At 39.8% G+C, this 24,991-nt stretch overlaps 1 protein-coding gene across 1 annotated transcript in view; it reads right to left on the bottom strand.

Annotated features, from left to right (window-relative positions):
- The window catches only part of obscnb (obscurin, cytoskeletal calmodulin and titin-interacting RhoGEF b), an 821,414-nt gene that overhangs the window by 203,837 nt on the left and 592,586 nt on the right, over nucleotides 1–24,991 (bottom strand). The window contains exons 71-82 of the mRNA XM_060825732.1: nucleotides 23,022–23,300; nucleotides 22,735–22,810; nucleotides 21,892–22,019; nucleotides 17,494–17,691; nucleotides 15,057–15,101; nucleotides 12,604–12,702; nucleotides 12,070–12,288; nucleotides 8,945–9,011; nucleotides 6,313–6,347; nucleotides 5,848–5,997; nucleotides 3,527–3,666; nucleotides 400–600 (exon numbers count right to left, since the gene is read on the bottom strand). Of these exons, the coding sequence (XP_060681715.1) occupies nucleotides 400–600; nucleotides 3,527–3,666; nucleotides 5,848–5,997; nucleotides 6,313–6,347; nucleotides 8,945–9,011; nucleotides 12,070–12,288; nucleotides 12,604–12,702; nucleotides 15,057–15,101; nucleotides 17,494–17,691; nucleotides 21,892–22,019; nucleotides 22,735–22,810; nucleotides 23,022–23,300 (1,637 nt within the window). The remainder of the gene's footprint in view (nucleotides 1–399; nucleotides 601–3,526; nucleotides 3,667–5,847; nucleotides 5,998–6,312; nucleotides 6,348–8,944; nucleotides 9,012–12,069; nucleotides 12,289–12,603; nucleotides 12,703–15,056; nucleotides 15,102–17,493; nucleotides 17,692–21,891; nucleotides 22,020–22,734; nucleotides 22,811–23,021; nucleotides 23,301–24,991) is intronic.

Raw genomic sequence — 24,991 nt, 5'->3', positions numbered from 1 at the left:
CTTGGTCAGGAGCTACATACTTAATAAGCAGGATTAAACACCTCCTTCCTGCTGCTGTCCTGTTCAATAGTTTACAGGGCATTTAAGAATAGTAAATGGCAGCAAAGCAAGTATCAAGTGACCAAACTGTTGTCTGCATTCTGCCAAGAAGGATTAGTTAAAATCAAGGCCTTCCCATTAACAGTCAAAGTAAATGTTTTAATTAGAATAGTTTTACCAGAGTTAGAAAACAGATGATAAGCAAATGGCATATCATATTCCTGTTATTGCAGGGCCACTTTTTTTTTAATCATTTATTGGCAACTGTAAATTTTTTTTGTAAAAGAGAAATTTACTGCTTAATGTTTTCATGTCTATGCTTGTGGTTGACTGATACTTGACTGGGGTTTTGTCATTTACCTTTAGTCTCTTGTCCAGATAGGCAGGTGATACCCAACCTTGTCGGGCAGGTGTTGATTTGGTAGGCTTGGTTCTAACCAGCCATTTCAGTGGATGTGCAGAGTCAAGAACCTCCACATATTGCCGCTCTTTAAGATGAATGGACTCTTTCTCAGATGGTGGTGGGTTGTAGTCTGCTGTAGCCACGTAAATGTCAAAAACCTGCCATTAGAAAAAGATGGAATTGATTTTTTAGAACTGTTATTCAATCTGCCTACTGTCCTCAGGATTTCTTTCTTTCTTCACAATATTTAAATAAAATAATACAATCTTCAGTTCAACAGCAAGCCAGATCAGCACTGCAGGTGGGTAGAAACATCAGTAAAAGGATGGAAGGTGTCATCATAGTGCTATCAAAGCAACTCTTGCTCAGCAATAACCTACTCCTGACACCCACTGTGCATTTTGCCATGGCAACTCAGCTCCTGATCTCATTATAGCCTTGGTTCAAACAAAGTAAATATTGCCTGTCAGTTATAAGAGTCATGAAAGCTGTAAGAGTCACAAAAGGCAGAATATTTCTGTTTTATTCATTTGTGTGACGTGGACATCAATGACATGCCAGCATTTATTGCCTGTCCCTAGTTGCCTTCGTGAAGGTGTCGCTTTATTAAACCGCTGCAGTACACCTCTGAGGGTTAAGTCACAATGCCACTAGGGAAGGAATTCCAGAGTTTTGACCCAGCGACAGGGAAGGAATGACGATATATTTTCAAGTCAGGATAGTGAGTGGCTTGGAGGTGAACTTGGAAGTGATCATCGGTTTGGAAGGTGGTGTCTGAGGATCTTTGATGAATTTCTGCAATGCATCTTGTAGATAGTACACACTGCTGCTATTGAGCTTTGGTGGTGGAGGGAGTGCACATTTGCGGGTGTTGTGCCAATCAAGTAGGTTGCTTTGTCCTGGATGCTGTCAAACTTGTTGAGTGTTGTTGGAGCTGCTTCCATCCAGGCAAGTGAGGAGTATTTCTCGTGCCTGGTAAATGACAGGCAGGCTTTTCGGAAGTCAGGAGGTGAGCCGCTCACCATAGTATTCCTAGCCTCTGACCTGCTCTGGCAGCTGCTGTGCTGACGCGGCTACTCCAGTTGAGTTTCTGATGTATGGTAACCACCAGGATGTTGATACTGGGGGATTCAGTGAATGTCAAATGCAGTGATTAGATTGTCTCTTATTGGTGATGGTCATAGTCTGGCATTTGTGTGATGTGAATTTTATATGCCACTTGTCAACGTAAGCTTGGGTGTTGTCCATTTGAACATGGACCTGCTGCATTTGAACATGGACAGCATCAGTATTTGAGGAGTCATGAATGGTGCTGAACATGGTGTCTTTTGACTTTACGATGGAGGGAAGGTCATTTACGAAGCAGTTGAAGATGTCTGGGGCTAGGATGCTACCCTGAGGAACTCCTAGAGGTATGTCCTAGTGGTAAGATACCTGACCTCCAACAACTACAACCATCTGCCTATGTACCAAGTATGATTCCAACCAGTAGATAGTTTGGCCCCTGATACTAACTCATTGGTTAGAGTTTTGCTCGGGCTCCTTGATGCCACACTCGATCAAATGCTATCTTGCTGTCAATGGCTGTCACTCTCACCTCACCTTGAGAATTTAGCTCCTTCGTCCGTGTTTAAACCAAGGCTGGTATGAGGTCAGGAGTTGAGTGGCCCTGGCGGAATGCAAAGTGGGTACCAGGGAGCAGGTTATTGCTGAGGAAGTGCTGCTTGATAGCACTGTGATGACAACTTCTGAAGAACACTTTACTGAAGATTGAGATTAGACTGTTGGGTTGGTAACTGGCTGGGTTGGATTTGTTCTGCTTGTTAACGGGGCTATTTTCCACATTGTTAGGTAGATGCCAGTGTTGTAGCTGTACTGGAAGAGCTTGGCTATGGAAGCAACAGGTTCTGGAGCGCAAGTCTTTAGTACTATTGCTTGAATGTTGTCAGGGCCCACAGCTTTTCAAGTATTCATTGCCCCCAACCATTATTTGATATCACATGGACTAAAATAACTTGGCTGAAGACTGATATCTGTAATGCTGGGGCAACTAGAGGAGGCTGAGATGGATCATCCCTCAGAACATCTGGCTGAGGATTGCTGCGAATGCTTCAGCCTTGTCTTTTGCACTGTTGTGTTGGGAAGGATTTTAGGCTTGGTGCTAGTGGAATGGTATTAAGTTTGGAACCGGGATGGGAATAAATGTCTGTCAGCAATTGGGGTGGAAAGATAGACAGTTCGAATGAAGCTGAGAATATGGGAGGGGAGGTATTGTGGTGATCCACAGCAAGTTAGCCTGACAAAGGAAGCCCAAGGTATTCTTGCAAGGCCCAAACAGCACATATGGCCCACATGAAAGGTTGAAAAATAAGTTCTAAAAACATATCTGCAGGTCATCCTGTGGTTTTATCTGACAGAATAAGCTGATACTGCAACCAACGACAACCATTATAGCCTGCCCACTCGATGGGATCTGCAGATGAATTCCTACCTTCCTTCCTGCTGATTTCCTCCTCACCTGATTAAAATAACATGTTTAATAGGGACTTATCAAGAAGGAAACTAGGTGTGACTGACTATTTTAACTGTACACTCTTCTTACCTGTTTAGGCAATGAGAAGACAGTTAAATGTGGGACCATTAAATCTATAAACTTTTAGAAAACCCCACAGTTCTGGTTGTTTGATTAATGAGTACATGTTTGAATTTTTCTACAACCAGCTACCTGCAGGTTTTTACAGAATGTCTAAGATGATCATCAATTAATGATGATCATTGTTCCTGTGAAATGTTTGATTGTTCTAATGCTTGAATTAATTATAAAGTGAAACTAGTTTGCAAATTCACATTTTATATTAGAGAAACATATAACTTTCATTGATTCTTTTTAGGATTTGAAGTCAGGATGAATATTTAATGCAAAGAGTGATTTGTGTTCAGAATAAAACCTTCCAAGATCATGTTAAGTATTAAGATGGTAGACATTAAGGTCTTTCCAAAGCAGGTGTATTAAGATAGGTTAAACAGCTCCATTCATTTCAAATTTCCTTTAAGACAACAAACTAAGTGAAGTGTACATTCTACCTCGCCTCTTGTTTCTGCATCTTCAGATTCAGAGGAAGATTCATTGACAATAGAAGAAGGCCTGGATCTACCATGACGTGGAGATGGAGACGGAGTCTTTGCTTCCTCATCACTTTCTGCTCCAGGAACACGAAGAGAAGCTGAAATACAATACAAGCATTTCAAAGTTTATAAAATCATGAGGGGCACGGATAGGGCGAATACTTAAAGGTTTTTTCCCCGGGGAGAGGAGTCCAAAACTAGAGGGTATAGGTTTAAGGTGAGAGAGGAAAGATTTAAAAGGAATCTAAGGAGCAACATTTTCAGCAGAGGATGGTGAACTGCCTGAGGATGTGGTGGAGGCTGGTACAATTACAACATTTAAAATTTTCCTGCTCCTCGGATTCTGCCTGACTTGCTGTGCTTTTCCAGCACCACTCTAATCTAGATTCTGATTTCCAGCATCTGCAGTCATCATTTTTGCCTACAGCATTTAAAAGGCATCTGGATGGGTATATGAATAAGAAGGAAGGATTTTCAGGTCTATGGGCCAAATGGTAGCAAATGGGACTAGATCAAAGTAGAATATCTGGTCGGCATGGACGAGGTGGACCGAAAAGTCTATTTCCATGCTGTATAATTCTATGACTTTATAACTTCACCTTACTATTATTTCTCAGCTCACCTGGTCTGTATGCACCAAACAAAGCCATTGCCCTATGGCTAACCAATTCAACACCCCCTCACACTTCCCCCAAGGACATGAAAATCCTGGCCAACTCCACCACCAAATCAGAGCCACCCGCCAACTGGAGGAAGAACATCTCATCTTCTGCCTCAGGACCCTATAACCACATGGCATCAACATCGACTTCAATAGTCTCCAAATCTCTCCACCCACCAACTCATCCCGGATCCAACCCTTCAACTCAGCACTGCCTCTTGACTTGACTGATCTGTCCTCCTCCTTTCCCAGCCGTCCACTCCACTCTCCCCACCAACCTATCACAATCACCTCCTACTTGCATCCACCTTTTGCCATCCCACTTACCTTCCCCCCAGACCCACCCCCTTTCCTATTTATCTCTCAGCCCCCTTTCCTCTCCACATTCCTGATGAAGGGCTTATGCCTGAAACATCCTGTTGCCTGACCTGCTGTGCTTTTTCCAGCACCACACTTTTAGATTCTGACTCTCCAGCATCTGAAGTTCTCACTTTCCCCTTAAGGTAGCAGGACAGGTAGATAAAGTAGTTAAGAAGACATATACTATATTTGCCTTTATGAGCTGTGGTACAGAGTTTAAGAGCAGGGAGGCTATGTTGGAACTGTATAACATGTCAAGCTAGAGAACTGTATGTAGTTCTGGAATCATCATTATGGGGGGGATGATAATGCATTGGAGAAGGTGCAGAGGGGATTTATCAGGATGGTGCTTGGACTGCAGAGTTTTGGTTATGAAGAAATATTGGAAGACTGGGGTTGTTTCCCTTCGAGCAGAGAAGACTGAGGGGGACATGATCGTAATGAAGAAAATTATGAGGGACAGAGACAGAGTACATTGAAAGAAACCTTTCCTCTTGGTGGAGGGATCAATGACTCAGGGGCATAGATTTAAGGTAAGGGGCAGGAGGGTCAGAGGACACAGTTCTTTACCTAGAAGGTGGTGGGAATCTGAAATCACTGCTTGTAATGATGGTTGAGGCAGAAGCCCTGATAACATTTAAGTAGTATTCAGATGTGCGCTTGTGATGCCCAGACATACAAAGCTATTGGTCAGGTGCTGGAAAATGTGATTAGAATAGTTGTTTTTGACAGACTCAATGGGTTAAAGGATCTTTTCTCTCTACTGTAGACCCATATGATTATATGACACATTGGACTTTCCCGATGACAGCTTCTGGTGTCATGTTAACCACTCTTTCTGTCGTCTAGTCCATGTGCAAAGAGCTGGTGAAATTAAAGCTGAGGAGTGGTTTGTACTCTTAAATTAATAAGAATGTAATTCTATAAAAGCATAATCTAAGGATTTTGCAAATCTGAAATGAAAACAGAAAATGTTAGATAGATTCAGCAAGTAGGCAGCATCTATAGAGAAAGAAAAAATATGTTAATGTTTCAAATTTATGCTGATGAAGGTCAGAAACCTGAAATGTTAAAAATGTTTGAGGGTTAGGAGGTTTAATTCACTAATTCAAGTGGTATGGTAATGTGCATGGGATCACACAAGTGGAACAGAATTCAGATTGAATGCTTGTCTGTTACTATTAATGGATAATAGCCAAGGTTATGTTCAAAATTAGTTTTCTCAAAATGTAATTACACTTTAATGCCAAAGGCTCACCTTGGGTGATCTTTGCCGAGACCATTTGTGTGATCTGAGATGTTAATTTCTGAAGGAATTCTTCTGTTCCAACATCTGCCAATGAAAAATGTGGTAAGGTTGTTGTTGCAGAAACTTCTCTGCTGACTTCTGTGATGACTTCTCTTTGATCTGTAATAAAATAAAAACAGATATTCTTGGAATGTGGGAAGCATTTGTGTTACAAAATCTAAAAACACAACTATACAATTTCCTTTAGAGAACAGGATGAAGTATAAAAATGTTATATTTTTAAAATGGTCACAAAATAAATATCCATGCATATCAAAAGCTAAGTGGGCAGTGAGTGAAGAGAATATCATTAGGTTTAGCATGTTCTTTTGCTTGACTGGGTGCACATATACTTTTAAACTTAAATACCGTAAGAGCAAGTGTTAATATTTCATTAAGCTTAAATAGTTCCATTAACTTGTACAAGGTACTCACCTTTCTCTGGTCCTTTATGAACAATTTCTTGTGGTCTGCAACAAAGGCGCACAACAACGTTATCACAGATAAAGTGAAGAATAGAGAAATAAAATGAAAATAATTAAAAACTTTATTTTTGAACATTTCTTCAGCCAGGTTCTTTAGAATTTTTAAAAGCAATTTAGCAACTTTTTATTAACATAATCATCATTTTTTTACTCTCAAACCAGGGGGCATCACTGGCAAGACAACCAGTTGCTATCCCACAACACAGAAAAGATTGGTGGGACACTTTTGAAGCTGTTGCAATCCAAGTGGTGAAGGCACTGATACAAATCCTTTTTTGTAGTCCTTTACTCCAATTTAGTAGTTTGCTTGGCCATTTTGGGGAGCAATTTATGTTGTTGTCGAACTAAAGTTCCATACCATGTTGAGGTGACAAGTTTCTTTTTCTAAAGCGCATTAATGAACACGTTTTTAAAAAAAATAACAAACTACCGACATTATAGATAACTTTTGCTTCCTGACTTTTAAATTAACTCAGGTATTGTTCACACCACACAGACATCAGGCCACAAGAAACAATCTAAGCATTGCCCCTTCATATTCAATAGTGTTACAATCACTGAATGACCCATTATCAACATCCTGAGGTTACCAATGACCAGAAAGTCAATTGGACTTGTGTATAATTACAGTGGCTACAACAGCCGGTCAGAGGCTAGGAATACTGCAGTGGGTAACTTACCTCCTGACTCCCCAAAGCCTGTTCACTTACAAGACACAAGTCAGGAGTGTGACGGAATACATCCCATTTGCCTTGATGGATATAGCTCCAATAACACTCAAGAAGCTGGACACCATCCAGTTTACTTGATTAGTACCACATCCACAGACATCCATTTCCTCCACCACTGACGCTCAGTCACAGAAATATGAACAATCTACAAGAAACACTGCAGAAATTCAGCCAAGATTCTTAGTCAGCACCCTCCAAACTCATGACAACTTCTTTCTAGAAGGACAAGAGAAGCAAATACATGGGAACATCACCACCTGCAACATCAGCACAGCCACTCACTACCATCACCACAAAAGAAATTCTAGATTTGGACGAGGAAAATGCAGACATCTATGTCCCTTTTCATCATTCAGTAAGTACATTTTTTTGGGTTGCTTATTTCCCATTCTGTTTCTTCAAATACATAGGTAAAAGCCCAAAAGGGGAGCAACATATTCAAATGAAAAGATTTGATTTAATAAGCTTCCAGGCACAAGTAGCATTTCTGCTTCAGCCTTTCTCATCTCTTCTCCCTCATTACTTCTCCTGAAGTCTCTTCTGGTAACTCACCCTTCAATATCTAGTCCAAACTGCCATATTTTATATTCTTCAGCATAAATAGCAATGTCTATTTAACTATGCAGTTTCGGAGGCGAGCTAGATATTACCATTACCTAATATGCAGTGTTTTAACAGTCAACAATGAAAACATTCACTGACTTTTCTTGTAAGGATGCCAAAATGTACTGTCGTTACCTAATCAAGATCACCATAAAAATAGGGATTTGAGCTGAAATTTACTTGATTTGTACACCACAATGTACAATTGCAGCACAACCTGGACAATATCCAGGTTTATGCTGACAAGTGGCAAGTCACGCCACCCAGATGCCAGCAACCGCTATTTCCAACTACAAAGAATTTAACCATGGTACCTTGACATGGAATAGCATTTCTGTCACTAAATTCTCTACTGAATGTTATCATTGAACAAAACCTGAACTGGGCCAGACAAATAAATACTGTGACTTCAAGAGTAAGTCAAAGGCTAGAAATACTACAGCAAATAACTCATCTCCTCACTTCCTAAAGCCTATCTACCATTCAATAAGGCACAAGTCAGGAGAGTGATATAATTCTCTCCTCTTGCTTGGATGAATGCAGCTCCAACAAAACTTGAGAAGCTTGCCACCATCCAGAACAAAACAGCCTGTTTGACTGGCACCAGATCCACAAACATTTAGCTGGGTCAAAATCCTAGAGATGCCTCCCTAACAGCATTGTGGATCTACATACAGCAAATGGACTGCAACATTTCAAAAAGGCAGCTCAACAGTTCATTCTCAAGGGCAACTAGGGACAATTAATGATGGCTTTGTCCCATGAGAGTATAAAAATTAAATTCACTCCCTCTACCATAGTAGCAGAAGTGTGCACAAGATATACTATGAAACTCACCGAAGTTCCTTAGATACTACCTTCCAAACCCAAAACTACTACCATCTAGAAGCCCAAGGACAGCAGAAACATGGAAACACGACCTCCTGCAAGTTCCCCTCCAAGCCACTCTCTATCCTGACTTAGTATTATATTAACATTCCTTGTTGCTGGATAAAAATCCTGAAACTTCCTAACAGCATTTTTGGTGTACTTACACCAAATGGACTGCACCAGTTCACAAAGACAGCACACCATCATCTTCACAAAGACCATTAGGGATGGACAGTAAATGATGATCCAGTGAGTGAAGTCCAAATCCCATAAATGAATAAAAGTACTACATTAATTAATCAGGTGAGCTCCCATTGAAATTTAATCAAATAAAGTAGTCCCCCACAGTTTCAGAAATGTCTGAGTAGATGCATTTACCCATGCAAAAATGTTTGCATAATAGCTTCTTTCACAGTTGTGGTTTCTTCAGGTGGAGCTTCGATTTCTTACAAGAAAACAAAAAGGAACACATATATTGTAAATTGGAAATGCATACAGTTCACTGAAGTTTGTTTCTTTAGTTTAGAAATAGATACAATTAAAAAAAAACTTATTTTCACTGCACACAGTATGACATTTCTATGCTTGTAAGATGGCCGTAAAGTATATTATCAACATTTTCTTATCACATATCAGCTTGTGTAAACGGACCAAAAAGCAGTTTGATTCTACAGGTCATATACACAATCAGCGCCACACTGGCGAGAATAATCTGAAACTCATGTATAAGTGAAAAGTGTCTTGATATACAGACAGATATAAATATCACATCTAGAGTTTGGTTTTCCAAATATTGGCATATGGATGTACTATTTTTCTGAAGGGTTTTAAAAATAGGTTAAACAGATCTCTTCTAACATAAGATAATCTAAAATGTGTCACATTGTTAATGGAAAATTGATTTTTACTGTGGTGGTTTATGACTTGTGGGGTAAACGTTGAAAGCCATCAGCTAATTTTTGGTTCAGGGTAATCATGGATTGGTTTCAGCTTAGGAAACCAATAGACTGAACATTTAATGACAGTTTCAAGGAGACCTGACTAAAAGCAAGTACAGTTTAGAAATTAGGTCTAAGATTCATGAGCATTCAGGTAAGAAAATGTTACAGTTCACAGGAAAGAATTAGGGAGAAATCAGGTAAGTTGAAATTGAAGACTGTATAAAGTCTTTGTAATAAACAGCATTAGGAGACAGGATGAGACGTTGTTGTGCAGTATTTAAGATATTTCAAACCATGTTGTAAATCTACCTAAAAATTGTCTTTTGTGCAATAAATGTCTGTTTTGCTGTTACAAGACCTGCATCATGTATGAGAAAGATTCAGTGAATGAATTCCATGTCAACTAAATTTTTTTAAAAACTCTGTCAGGCCAGATTTCATTCTGAGATCTGACTCGTCCAAGAGTTTAGGTCATAACATGAGGAGGGCGCTGCTCTTGCCAGAATTTGAATTCACTGAATATAATGGAGATCTGCATCTCTTAAATAAATGAATGCGGTGAAGTTCTGAACATAAGACAGGAATGTTCTGGTGAAGTTTATTGACTAAATTTGCAACTTTCAAATCCATCTTTAAAATCGAAGAATTACTCTGGGGGTAGAAGACACAGCAGTGCATTATTTTAAATCTTTTGTTAAGTCTAATCTGAAAGAGTTAGCATTTAGAAGGGAGAAATAAATAAAGGCAGGATCTTGTAAAAAAGAGATGCTGAAAAGGAATATCCAACATTGAGAATTAAAGACAAAAAACCTTAAATTGAAATGTTGCAGTTAGAATTATCTAAGGGGTTAATAAAAGAGAAATCTGTCTAGTCATACAGAGTTGAAATGGATTGGAGACTAAATGGAGATGTTGTAGTTTGAGTAGTGTAACAAATCCCTTAGAAAGGAAGTAGTCTATCTCGAGAAATGAGCTCTATGTAAGAACATACCATCAACCAGACTTCATTTTGGTATCTGACTTATCCACTAGCAGTATCAGCTGTGATCGTAATGTAAGTAGGTTATCCATATTGGACCAATAAAGGATAGATCAGGGTATTTTCTAGTTGGTATGAAGTTAAATACAGTGGATGTCCAAAGAAACTTGGTTGGGGGGGGGGGTGGGTTCAGGCGCATAAATCATTAAAAAGGCATGAACAGCAGCAGAAGATAATCAAAAAGGCTAATGGAATGTTGGCCTTTATATGTAGAGGACTGGAGCACAAGGATGCAGAAGTTATGCTGCAGTTTTGCAAAACTGATTAAACCCCTCTTGGAGCTGAAGTGTTGAGCCACGGGGTGGTTGGGTTGGTTGATCTGGGTGTCCCAGAGGTGTTCTCTGAAACATTCCGCAAGTAGGTGGCTGAAAACACTTCAACTCCCCCTCCCACTCCATCAAGGACATGCAGGTCCTTGGACTCCTCCATCGCCAGACCATAGCAACACGACACCTGGATGAAGAGCGCCTCATCTTCCGTCTAGGAACCCTCCAACCACAAGGGATGAACTCAGATTTCTCCAGTTTCCTCATTTCCCCTCCCCTCACCTTGACTCAGTCCCAACCCTCGAACTCAGCACCACCTTCCTAACTTGCAATCTTCTTCCTGACCTCTCCGCCCCCACCCCCACTCCGGCCTATCACCCTCACCTTAACCTCCTTCCACCCCTACACCCCTCCCCCAAGTCCCTCCTCCCTACCTTTTATCTTGGCACACTTTCCTAATTCCTGAAGAAGGGCTCATGCCCAAAACGTCGATTCTCCTGCTCCTTGGATGCTGCCTGACCTGCTGCGCTTTTCCAGCAACACATTTTCAGCTCTGATCTCCAGCATCTGCAGTCCTCACTTTCTCCTAAACCCCTCTTGGAGTACTGTTAACAGATCTGGACACCACAACTTAAGATGGAAGCATTGGCTTTAGAGGCAATACAACATAGATTTTCAAGAATGATACCTGAATATCAGGGGTTAAGTTGAGGAGAGATTATACAAGTTAGGTCTGTATTCTCTAGAATTCAGAAGGATAAGGGATGACCTGATCAAAGTCTTGCATATATCAACAGGAAAAGATAGGGTTGATAAAGATAAACGATTTGCACTAGTTCAGGCTTCTAGATCAAGGGAGCATAGTCTGAGAATTAGAGCCAGATCATTTAGGAGGGATTTTAGGAAGCACTTGTACACACAAAGGGTAGTAGATGTTTGAAACCCTCTTCCACATATGGCAGTGGATGTAGGATCAGTTGTTAATTTTAGATCTGAGGGAGATAAAATGCTGTTAAATAAATGCATTAACATATATGGGCCAAAAACAAGTGTGTGGATTTAAGCCACAGATAAGTTATAATCTCACTGAATGGCCTTTACTTGTTTCTATAATACTTACCATTTAAAATTTCTTATCACATCTCTGAAGCAAATTGGAATTAGAATGCAATAAAAATGTATTTGAAAAATATACTATAAACTCCTGACTGAGTTGCACATTCCCATAATAAATCTATTACAGTAAATTTTGCTCACCATCAACAACATCCAAGTGGGCAGAGCAGATAGACTGGCCAGCCTTGTTTGTAGCAATACAGGTATAGACTCCAGTGTACTCCTTCCCAACATCCAGCAGGATCAGACTGTGCTGCATATTTGAGCTGGCCAATTTATAACCTGGTGTATCTTTTTTAATCCAGATAACATCTTCCACTGACTCCTCTTTAAGCCATGTTATATCAGGTATTGGAGATCCTGTTAAAGATAATGTGAATATTAAATTCCATCTGAAGTTTTTCTGCGCTAGAGTGAACCTTTGCAAAGTTGCTCTTATGCTGTCAAGGCATTAGGAGGTGGATGAAAAAGATCTTTGGTGATTGGAGAACCTCCTTCTCACTTGTAAGCTAAGGCAACTTTCTACGACAACACATCAGGCTGCAAGTTTCTGGGTGTGAATCACTGACAACATACATTACAGAGACATTCTTGCATTTTAAAGTTTTCAAAACTATTCAAAATTTTCAAGCTGAGGAAGAGATTTTACAATTAGTGTTGAGACATCTATCTTACCTTTGACCCTGACAGTTAAGGTAATGCTGGCTCCTTTCTTTACATTCTTACTTGTAAATTTTTCCAGAAATCTTGGTGGAACCAACTTCTCTGGTTTTTCTGCAAGTAAAGAAGAGCAATCAGTGAAGCCAACAGAGTAGTAGCTTCTAAGTGCCAAATGCTATCATTGCAGTTTCCTGTGGAATGTTAAAGTCAAATACAAAGCTTACTAGGCCATTTATTTTGCAGATTACAGTTATCTCTTTTACCATAAATTCAATTCAATACATCCCACTTAATCTCTGGAGATTTTCCTTGCCCTTCAAAAATAAATTAAAATAGACTCCAAAATATCCTTCTAATCTTTGAGCCTAATCATAGGCTAATATGAAAGTTACTGGAGTGTGTAGTTCCTGCATTTTTATTCCTAACTAGCACTCTTACTTTGTGCATAATTCCAGTTAGAGGGAAGTCACTTTTCACTTACCTATATCTTTTTGTTCTCTTCTGTTTGCTTAGTCCCGCTTCCAATTAGATATTCATAAAGCTTTCTTTAGAATTATACTGTGACCGGTCCTAGGCTCAAGAATCACATCTTCAGAAGCCTGATGGGCTGCTCAATGGTGGCTATTGTGACTAGATGGTTTCAATTGTAGCATCTCTGTGGCTCTGTCTTGGTGACAAGTACTTTGCATCGGTATTCACCCAGAAGGATATGAGGATAGTGAGATTTGTGTGGAGCATACTAATATGCTAGGACATTTTGAGATCAAGAAAGAAGTGGTGTTGGATCTCTTAAAGAGCATTAAGGTGGATAAGTCCCCAGGACGAATGGTATCTACCCCAGGTTACTGAGAAAGGCAAGAGAAGAGATCGCTGGGACCTTGATCAAGATCTTTGTATCCTCTCTATCCACTGGAGAGATCCTGTGGATTGGTGAGCAGCTAATGCTTTTCCTTCTTCCAAGAAGTGAAATAGGGATAAGCCAGGATACAACAGACTGATGAGTCTCGCATCAGTGGTTGAGAAGCCACTGGAGATAATTCTTAGGGATAGGATTTACGCACATTTGGAAAAGCATAGAATGTTAATTACGGACAGTTAGCATGGCTTTGTGAAAGGTAGGTCATGTCTTATTAACTTGGTTGAATTTTTTGAGGAGGTGACGAAGGTGGTCGATGAGAGTAGAGCAGTGGATGTTTACATGTATTTAGTAAAGCTTTTGACAAGGTCCCTCATGGTAGATTAAAATGCATGAGATCCACGGGGACTCAGCTGCAGGGATTCAGAATTGGCTTGCCTGTAGAAGACAGAGGGTAGTGGTGGAAGGGTGATTTTCAGGCTGGAGGTCCGTGAATAGTGGTGTTCTGCAGGGATCTGTACTGGGATCTCTGCTGTTTGTGATCTATATAAATGACTTAGATGAAAATGTAAGATTGCAGATGACATGAAGACTGGTGGAGTGGATAGTGTAGAAGGTTGTCAAAGGATACAACAGGAGAAAGGTCAGTTGCAGATATGGGCAGAGAAATGGCAGATGGAATTTAATCTGGGTAAGTGTGAGGTGCTGCACTTTGGGATGTCAAATGTTAAGGAAAAGTATACAGTTAATGGCAGCACTCTGAATAGCATTGACATACAGAAGGATCCTGAGGTTCAAGTCCATAGTTCCCCGAAAGCAGCCATGCAAGTAGGTAGGGTGGTAAAGAAGGCGCATAGCATGCTTGCCTTTATAGGTCGGGGAATTGAGAACATGAATTAGGATGCTTTATAAAACTATGGTTATGCGTTCAATTCTGGTCCCAACATTACGGGAAGGATGTGGAGACTTTGGAGAGGGTGCAGAAGAGGTTTATGAGGATGCTGCCTGGATTAGGGGGTATGAGCTATAATGAGAGGCCAGAAAAACTCAGATTCTTTTCTCTTGTGCTGAGAGGCAACTTAATAGGTCAAAAAGTTATGAGATGCATAGTTGCGACTGACAGTCAGAATCTTTTTCCCAGAGATGAAATACTAGGAGGCATGCATTTCAGGTGACAGGGAGAGGGTCAAAGGAGATGTGAGTGGCAGATTTTTTACACAGAGTGGTAGGAGTCTGGAACACGCTGCCGGGGTGGTGGTTGAAGCAGATTAATTAAGGGCATTTAAGATCTCTTAGATAAGCATATGAATATGCAAGGAATGGACCAAGGAAAGGAAGAAGGAATTAGTTTCATTTGGCATTACAGTTGGTACAGCATCGTGAGCCTAAGGACCAGTTCCTATGCTGTACTGTTTTATGTTCTATGACAACACTTTAGAGGATATCGCTTGTCCTCTAGAATTCATCCACATTGTTTGGATGGTAGCATGAAAAGTTGTAAGCACTTGGGTTACCAGAGAATGAAGGCATCATGATAGCTACCAGGAAAACAAGTGCACAAATGCAGATTACTGTTACTGTTGTAATGTTTTGTGTGTTAGTTTAACTTTACCTGATTTTTCTTCAGGTACATGCTTCTCAATCTCTTCTCCTGGGCCTGAAACATAATTCATGTTTGCACAGTTAAAAGATTTTCTTCTGGTTAACAGTGCTCACAATGATCCAACCATTTAGCCTTTTATTGTTACTGAGCAGGTTCAAGGCATTTCAACAGCGAGGACCCAATAATAACACAACTTGCTCAGTGAGAATGGAATAGGTAGGTAGGGCATCAAAATGACAATAAAGCATTTCCTCCAATTAAAGCTGACATGAAATTTAAATCAAAGAAGTGTGAAGTAATATATTTATGAGGGAAGACAGACAGAACGCCATGCAAAATAATGGATTCAATTCGAAAAGGAAGAGAGGCATCTTTGCAAGAGGGAGAGGATAAGTGACCCAATAGTTGAAGGTGATGTGCAGGTTAAGTGGTTAGTTTGGCAAATGGGTTCCTGGGCTTTATAAATAGTAGCATACATTGAAATAACAAGGAAATTATGGCATTTGAAACATTTAACATAGCATTTGATGATTATTTAAATAGAAACAATATGCAAGGATATAGGATAGACAGGACAATGGCATTGAAGCATAACACTCTTTAGACGGTCATGCAGATATGATGGGCTGAATAACTTCTTTCTGCACAGCAACACTTTTGTCTGATTCTGTGAAAGTAATAAATGCTGTCTCAGCCTCAACTGGAGCACAGTAATTTCACATAAATTACTGGGTTTAGAGTCGAAGGTAAGCCTGCCTCCATTTGCCAGGGAGCCCTGAGCTGCTTTTACAGCTGTTGTGATGTGAATTAGCTCAAGGTTAGACTTATATCCTAATCTGGAACTCCCACCTCTGATAGTTGCAAGTCAATTGAATACAGCAGTTCTTGAGTCAATCTCAGTAGTGCAATAATTCTCGCTGGATCCAGATTAGAAGGTGGGGTCAGGATCAGATAGGTAGTCTCCTGCGAGAGGATGGACTGGGATGGGGGTAATGAGAGTTGAATCAGGAGGGCACAGAATATCTAAAGGTTGCTGGTTCCCCTCCCAGCAAGGCTTCCCCTGACATGTGCTGTGAGTGCCCTCTGTCACACATAAAATACCAGCTACAAGAGAAAGCACTTAAGCAGGAGAAAGCAAAGGATTAATCGCTACCCATTCTTGCTCCACTCCTGGCAAAATCTCAGCAGATGCATGTACGTGACAGCCTTGCATCTCTGCTACACTACCTGATTTTAGGTCCCTTAAGCTCTGACTGGTGAACATACGAACAAGGAAAAAAAATAGTAGGCCACTTGGCTTTTGGGCCTGTCTATTGCCTTTCAATAAAATCATGGTTGATCTGTTTTAAGCTTCAACTCTACACCAGCTCTGTATACTCCCATGGTCATCACACTTATGATGGGACATTGGTGTAACACTGTGGACAATAGTGCATATAATTTCACCCATTGTGTCACAGAATACCTACAGTATGGAAGCCATTCAGCCCATCAAATCCAAATCAACCCAGCCAGATCCATCCCCTACCATATCCCTGTAATCCTGTATATCCCATGGCCAATCCACCTAACCTGCACACCTTTGGATTGTGACAGGAAATCAGAGCACCTGGAGGAAACCCACGCAGATACAGGAAGAACATACAAACTCCACACAGACGGCTGCCCAAGACTGGAATCGAACCAACGTTGCTGGCACTATGAGGCAGCAATGCTAACCACTGAGCCATCATGCTAACTATGTCATTGGATATCAGACTTTAGGAAGAACATGAATCATTAGAAAGGATGCTAAAAGACTTACTAAAATAGCTCCGGGGTGAAAGACTTCGGGTAGATTTGGAGATCTAGGGCTTTTGCCCTTTAAAGAAAGAATGTTTGACAAAGATATTCAAATTCAAAGATAAGGAGAAACTGTTCCCATTGCAGAACATAGATTTAAGGTGACGGGCAAAAAAAAACAAAGGCGATAAGGAGGAACATCTTTTTAAACAGAGTGGTTGGGATGTATAATGCATTGTCTGTCAGTGTGGAGGAGGCAGGATCAGTCATGACTTTCAAAAAGGAATTGAATAATTTTCTGAAGAGAAGATATTTCTCAGACTTTGGGTAAAGGGTGGGTGAATGGGTCTAGCTGATTTGCAGTTGCAGAGAATTGGTGTGGACACGAACAGCCAAATGATGTCCCTCTGTGACTTAACTATTTTACATCATTGTATGTGTAACTATTTAGACTACTGGGTTTTTGGCAGCTTTAGAATTACCTGCTGCAACAGGCCTGGCACTCAATTGTTTAAAAATTGAGATCCATTCAGATTCCAGCACAATTTTATTTGCTAATTTAGGGCAATGCTAGAATTGGTGGAAGCAAGTGGGAACACCTACAAAATTGTACTCCCGCGATTTTTCAGTGAAGAAAAACTGGAGTCAAGAAAGTTCCACTTACTTTGAACATATAAAACGGCAGATGTATAGGCAGAGCCTGATGAATTGCTGATATAAGCTGCATATTCACCACCGGCTTCTTTGGAAACATTGAGAATTTCTAGAGAATGATCTCCTTTGTTATCAGTCATCAGAATTTCATCTGTGGCACGCAGAGGTTTACCATTTTTAAACCAATAAACACGAGGCTTTGGGTAACCTAAAGAATAAAGAAGTAGAAAACAATTTATTGAAAATGGTTAACAATAAAAAAGAATGTCAAAGATCTAATCAGGTCATTTAATTAGACCAGTTTTAGTCTATTTTTGCACCCAAGCAATTTACTGTTGTGTGCAAATTGCACAAGCTGCCTTTAATTAAACTTCAGAAATTTCACAGACAAATATTGAAACCATTATTTAAATGTAATGGCATGTAGCAAGCAAATAAGACCCCTCAAGTAAGCAAATTAAGCCTCACAATTCAATTTAGCCATTACTCAATTAATGGTAGAATTTAGTTACGATTCCAACCAACAGTGTCTGTCTCTAGATATGTTTAGGGTTCGATTCTTGTGCAGTGTTGTTCTTCAAAGTTCTGCTGCTGCAAAACTGTGGAGTTGAATTCTCATACAATTTTCTGTCTTTTAAGTTTGTGGTGTGACAATCTTGATGATCATTTACATTTTTTTCATTGGAAACAGTGCTTACGCTTCTGGAGTCCTTTCCTTCTTAAGGGAAGTAACTCCTTTTGTTCCTTCTGACATTCAGTGTTAACTGTCTATGTGAAAACAATGTTTCCTGTAATTAATCCCTTTACATCAGGACATTTCTTCTGCACAGTCTTAACTGCCCATTTGTCGCAAGGCAGCTGGTTATCAAGCAGTTGCCTCCTCTCACCCAGGAAACAGCTTGTTTGACTCCCTGGCTAGTTAGCATGTTGCTTTTAGTTCCTTTCTAATAGTTTCTTCTTGTCCCAATAAGAGTCATAGAGATATACAGCACAGAAACAGATCCTTCGGTCCAACTTGTTCATGCCATCCAGATTTCCAACCCAATCTAGTCCCACCTGCCCGCACCTGGCTCATATCCCTCTAAATCCTTCCTATTCATCCAGATGCCTTTTAAATGTTGCAATTGTACTAGCCTCCACCACTTGCTCTGGCAGCTCATTCCATACATGTACCATGAAAAAATTGCCACTTAGGTCTCTTTTATATTTTTCCCCTCTCACCTTAAAACTATGCCCTCTAGTTCTGGACTCCTCAACCCCAGGGAAAAGACTTTGTCTATTTATCCTGTCCTTGTCCCTCATGATTTTATAAATCTCTATAACGTCACCCCTCAGCCTCCGATAGTCCAGGGAAAACAGCCCCTACCTATTCAACCTCTCCCTATAGCTTTATTCCTCCAACCCAGGCAACATCCTTGTAAATCTTTACTGAACCCTTTCAAGTTTCACAACATTTTTCCAATAGGAAGGATACCAGAATTGCACACAATATTCCAAACATGTCCTAAACAATGTCCGATACAGCCGCAACATGACCTCCCAACTCCTGTACTCAGTACTCTGACCAATAAAGGAAAGTATATTAAACGCCTTCTTCACTATCCCATCTACCTGCAACTCCACTATCAAGGAGCTATAAACCTGCACTCTAAGGTCTCTTTGTTCAGCAACACTCCCTAAGATCTTACCATTAAGTGTATAAGTTCTGCTAAGATTTGCTTTTCCAAAATGCAGCACCTCACATTTATTTTCTGATGGGAAAATGTTTATTCCAGAAAGAATTAGTGCTGAGACTTTCTATCCATGAACAATCCATAAACCTATTAAAGTTTAAGTTTACATTGTCACACTACTTTATCTTGTTCCTTCTATAAATCTACATAGGTATGCACTATTGAACTTCCTGCATATACAGGAATCTGTCTGTGTACCTTTATGAATGGGAAGTGTCAGCTTAGTTCAAATGGTGGACTATCGCCACTGAGATGTAATGTGTTGTTGATTTGTGCCTTAATCCAGCATGAAATTCAGGCTGTGACTCCAGTACTGGTGTGGGTGAGGAGGGAGCTGTACTTTTGGACATTTGGAGCTTGAAATGAGAATTAATGTGAGACCAATATCACAACATTCCATTAGTACAGGTGGATATGATTCCACTGTAATCTTGAAGAACAATCAGAGGCAGCCAAATAGATTAAAAATCAATATCTCACATGGAATGTCCAGAAAATGATCTTCACAGACTTTATTGTAGGACCAACCCTCACACGAATTAGTCACTGTCCCTGACTTGTTGACATCTGCAAAGGAGGAGATAGTACCTCCAGACTGTTAGAATTTGTGAAGTAGGAACCCTGGGGGAGATGGGGGGTTGTGGCAAATGTGATAATTGCACAAACGTATAATATTACTAGAAATGAAACTAAGGAGATATTATTATTAAGGAATAAGAGTGTGAAGGAATTAATGTGGAGAAATGCATTAAACATGCACAAAGTGATGATGTCACACGAACCTGAGCAGGGTAACTGCATCTGAAAGAATCAGACCTTACCTGGAGTTGTCCTTTGTATTTTCAGTAACAATTTCTGTTATACCAATATAACTTCTACCTAGTTACCATGAGCAATGAACTACATCTTGTTTAAAACAATAGCCTCTTCTTGTGTGACTATCAGGTGGTTTTCCTCTACTTCACTACAAAAAGCTAGCCCATCTATATCCTTACAAAGAAAAAGAATGGTGGTAGCAAATTTACAAGATAGATGTAACTCCATGACAAGATGTAGTGAGGAATCATCGTACAACAGTGACTAAGTGCTTTAATGAGTATAATGGAATGCTAACATGTTAAAGGTAGGTTCCTGCTGTTTTTGCTGAAAACCACCATCCTTCTTTAACCAACTGCTAAATTAATTTTCAACTTTTACTCCAGCTAATATTTTTCCTCTTGAATAATTAGGTTCCCCAAGACTTCTGCACCTGCTAGCAGCATTCACTTGTGCTTTTACTTCTGCACTGTACTTGCAGTCTGCGCACAAAGGAAGTATGCTGCCAGCTGTCTGATTTCCTACCTCAGAACTTCTCTCGCACTTTGTGATATGTGCACACTGTGTTTGATGTCTCCTTTCTTATTTGGCACCAACTCCAACAGTACCATACATCAATAAACTACATAGGCTGCATGGTTCAGACAAACTCGTGCATACATACTCCTCTGCCAGAATCAATAACAATAATGTGTTTTGTGTTGTCAAGATAAGAGGTTCAGAGTTGCTTTGCATCTTTTTTAAATGTTTAAAGCATGACATATTTCAAATATTTCCTCAGACTCAACTTCTGAACAATTTTAAAACTCTATATTCTGTTTATGAGAAATTTTCTTCTTGAGTTCTCTACCCAAAGGCAGGACTGATCCAAAGTGTTACAACTTTCATCACTATTAGTTAGGGCAAGGAGGCAGTCCCAAATCCACACCAGCTGGAATGAAGATCAAACTCAATGGTGTTTGCACCAATCTGATCTACATCCACCATCCACCACCAAACCACCAGCATCCCTCCCAAACTCCTCCTAGGGCAACATAGACTTTTCTAAGTATATCGCAGCCTATAACCGTGAATAGGGATGGTAGAAACTCCGATTTCTTTCCATCACATAGCTGACCAGGACGCCAATCTGTTTAACCATCTGACACTGGCATCTGTTAGATGGACTTACAAGTTGATGCTTAATTTGCTTGGACGTGTTGTGACATTACCTTCCTAGGCCAATAAGTTCCAGGCTTTAACCCAGAGCTTCTAGTTCTAGGGCAAGGACAGTGTGTCACAATATCTACAATTCGTCAGTTATCAACAATGTCCTGTAATATTGCAGATCTACTAAAGTATGGAAGGTGGCGAGGGACGGGGTGTAATATTACTATTGCCCCAAATTTTTATATGTACAGCTCATGACAAGATTGATTCTTCTTTTAAAAAAGCATATGCTTAAATAAAATTTCACACTCAATTTGATTTCAAATGGCATTGAAAAAAGCAGCCGGTGCTCTCACACAAAAAAACCAAATTCTTATTTAAAGGCTTCATCTGGGATCCAACATTATTTCTTGGATCCTGATGCAATTTCCATGTACGATGACAAAGACAGCTGATGGAGAAACCGCTAAGGAGAACAGAAAATCAATGAGTGCAGAAATGGAAAAGTACCCAGAAAGAAAATACCAAGGCCATAATTTAAATCAGTTTAAATTTGTTCCCCAATTTGTGAGAGAAACCTGATGTTTGTTGTGTTATTACTTTTTCCACTAGTTGCATGCTGAGAGAATAGTTACTGAAATCTGCAATGTAACTTCATTATAGGTTGAAAACTTCGCAACTTCCACTGCTAAACTGACAACTAGTCATACCTTTAACTTTAATTTGTAGTTTTACAATTGGAGCTCCAATAGTCACAAAGGCATCATGAAGCTCCTCTATGATCTGAGGCAGTTGTTCTTCTTCAGCCTGTGATTCTAGACTTTCCAAATTCTGCTCCCTGTTGTTAAAAAAGTGTTTATGAATTATTAAAAACTATCACTCAAGAATCTTAAACTGAAATCTAAGTGAAGATGTTAGCATGGAATGAAAGAGTTAATGTGGCTCCACTTAGTGAGAAACATCCCCTGCTATATCAACAAACCAGCTTCACAAAACCTTACGCTGCTAGTAGGGTGAATTTAACATTTAAATTCTTGGAAATTTAAAAGCAGCTCAATTGTCCCAGTTACTGTCATTGGGAAGCCCTTGTGCATGTATTTGTGCTCTCATAAATACTCATTAAAAGATTTTAGCTAAACAAAATGAATGTTGTCTGTAAGCAGACTCTGCATGTTTTCTGATTCCACATACAAGGTATGCAGCAGGTGAGGTACTGTACTTGCTGGACTTTGGAATAGCAACTTGTTTTCTTGGGCAAAAATGCTCATCTACGCCATGCCATAACTGACATTCTGTAGCAATGGTACAAGTTGCAAGGGGCATAGAGAATAACCGATGGACAGAGGCCGGAGACCTGTGTAACAGGCACAGGTCAAGGAGGCTGGTCAACAGTATCAGGCTGATTGGGGAAGGGTGTCAGGGCCAGAATGTTTAGCTACAAGGAATTCATTCAAAAAGCATCAATGCTGCTCCTGGCTTGTGAATGAATGGCTATCCATGCATTGATTAACTATGTTCATAAGATGTAATGAAATAAGTGCTTCAATACTAACCGGGTTAGAGAAGCTTGGGCACTGACATAAGATGATGTTTCAGTGGCTTCTGCTGTATCATAGTCTGAGCTGCTAACTGTGAGAGAGAAATGAAACTAACTTAAACAAAAGGCATGCTGTTATCATCCAAAATATAACACTGTATATGTAAAGTTTTAACAATTTGCATTTGCAGATCCATGCCTATAATAATCATATTACAAAATACCAAATTCCTCCAAGTTAACATAAATGGCATAATTCATTTTAATTATCACCTTTTTTGCATCATATTTGCCAAACCTTACCATCGACCCTTAATTCTGCCTTTGTTGAAGCAACGCCAATGTAGTTTTCTGCCACACATCTATATACTCCCATATCACTCAGATTCACTGATGTTAAAATAAGTTGATGGCATCCATCTTGATCTTCGTTAATCATGTAGTGATCATTCTCCTCAATCAGCTTTCCATCTTTAAACCATCGAACTGCTGGAGGTGGATATCCAGCTACCATACAATCAAAACTGACAGGATAGCCTTCTTGAACATCTTGGTTCTGGAGCTCAGATATAACATGGGGGGCTTTATGTGACAAAAGGTAACGTAAAAAGGAAATAATTAATGTGAGAAAATGTTCTCTGTGGAATGATTCTAAGCATATAATTCAATTTATCATGAATTAATTTAGTTGTGCGAGAGAGAGAAAAAGACAACAATCAAGGAATTTACCAGCACAAAGAAGACATGCTACTCTCTAAAAGAGACATACTCAAAACCATTCATTTTCTCAGCCCTTTTAACTTTTTTCCCCCAGAAGTATTTACTGGTTTCATTTTGAAAGACTCATTTTGGACCACTGTTTTTATTACATACTTTGAGAGAAATTTTTAATCATCCACCAAATCAGAACCAAGACAATAATGTTCTGGGGTGGTGAAGTGATCTTTTGGTGGTGGTGAGAATTTGTTTAGGGAATGAAAGTGGACTGGTGGATGAAAGAGCAGTGACCATTTTGGAGATTATGGCCATCATGTAGATTTAGCATCATTATCAAAAACAGGATAGAAAAGTTGTAATTTGGGGATTTTACAAAGTTTTGATGATCAGGTGGAAGTGCAGTGGTTGCAGTTACTTAAGTGAAAATCAGTAGGAGGCATTCAGAAGCGAGGTTCTCCCGGCATAGTATAGACATGCCGCACAAATAAAAGTTTAGACTGTCAAATCCAAAAACGCACTGGTTTTACATAAATATACAAGGTTAAATAAATCAGAAAACAAAACCTTATGGCAGACATAGAAAACTTAATCTTGTAGAAAGCCTAGAGGTACACTGAAAAGTATGGGGCTAGCTAGAGAATATGAAAATAATATGAAGCGGTACATTCTGGGAAAAAGAAGGAAAACCCAAAGGTGTTGTTGGTAATGTACTGACATGGATAGAGAACTGTTTGGCAGAGATGAAACAAAGAGTGGGAAAAATGGCCTTTTAATGAGTAGCAGAAATTGACTAGTGGGGTACTGAAGGGATGTCCTGTTACTGGGATCCTGATGAAAGAACCTGCCTGTAACATCAACACTCAAGCTCCTCTGATGCTGCTTGACCTGCTGTGCCTTTTCCAGCTCTGCATTTTATTACCAGCATCTGCAGTTCTCACTATCTTCAGGTGCTGAAGGGATCAGTGCTTCAATTTCAGCTATTCGCAATATATATTAATGATCTAAATGAGGGAACTAAATACAATATCTCCAAGATTGCAGACTACAAAAAAACTAGAGTGAGCTGTGAAGAGGATGCAAGGATGTTTCAATATGATTTGGCTAAGTTGAGTGAATTGACAAGTACATGGCAGATGAGTTTAATGTGGATAATTGTGAGGTTATCTACTTCAGTAGCAAAGAACTGGAAGATAGATTATCTGAATGTCAATAATCTGGAAAAGCAGGAGGAGTAATGACACCTGAGTGCCCTTGTACACCAGTCACTGAGAATAAGCACGCAGGTGCAGCAGGTATTAAAAGAAGGCAAATGACTTATTGGCCTTCAAAGTAAGAGAATTTGAGTATAGCAGCAGGAATGTGTTGATTAATCCACACCTGGAGTATTTTATACAGTTTTGGTCTCCTTCTGAATCGAAGGATGTTCTAGTTATGAGGAAGTGCAATGAAGGTTTACCAGACTGATTCCTGGGATGGTAGGACTGACACAGGAAAACAGACTGGATTAAACAGGACTATATTACCTGGAGATTTGAAGAATCGAGGGAATGGAGGAA

Source organism: Hemiscyllium ocellatum, chromosome 5, assembly GCF_020745735.1.
Source record: "Hemiscyllium ocellatum isolate sHemOce1 chromosome 5, sHemOce1.pat.X.cur, whole genome shotgun sequence".
NCBI lineage: Eukaryota > Metazoa > Chordata > Chondrichthyes > Orectolobiformes > Hemiscylliidae > Hemiscyllium > Hemiscyllium ocellatum.
The sequence above is the reverse complement of the archived record's forward strand: the minus strand, read 5'-3'. Positions and strand labels throughout refer to the sequence as shown.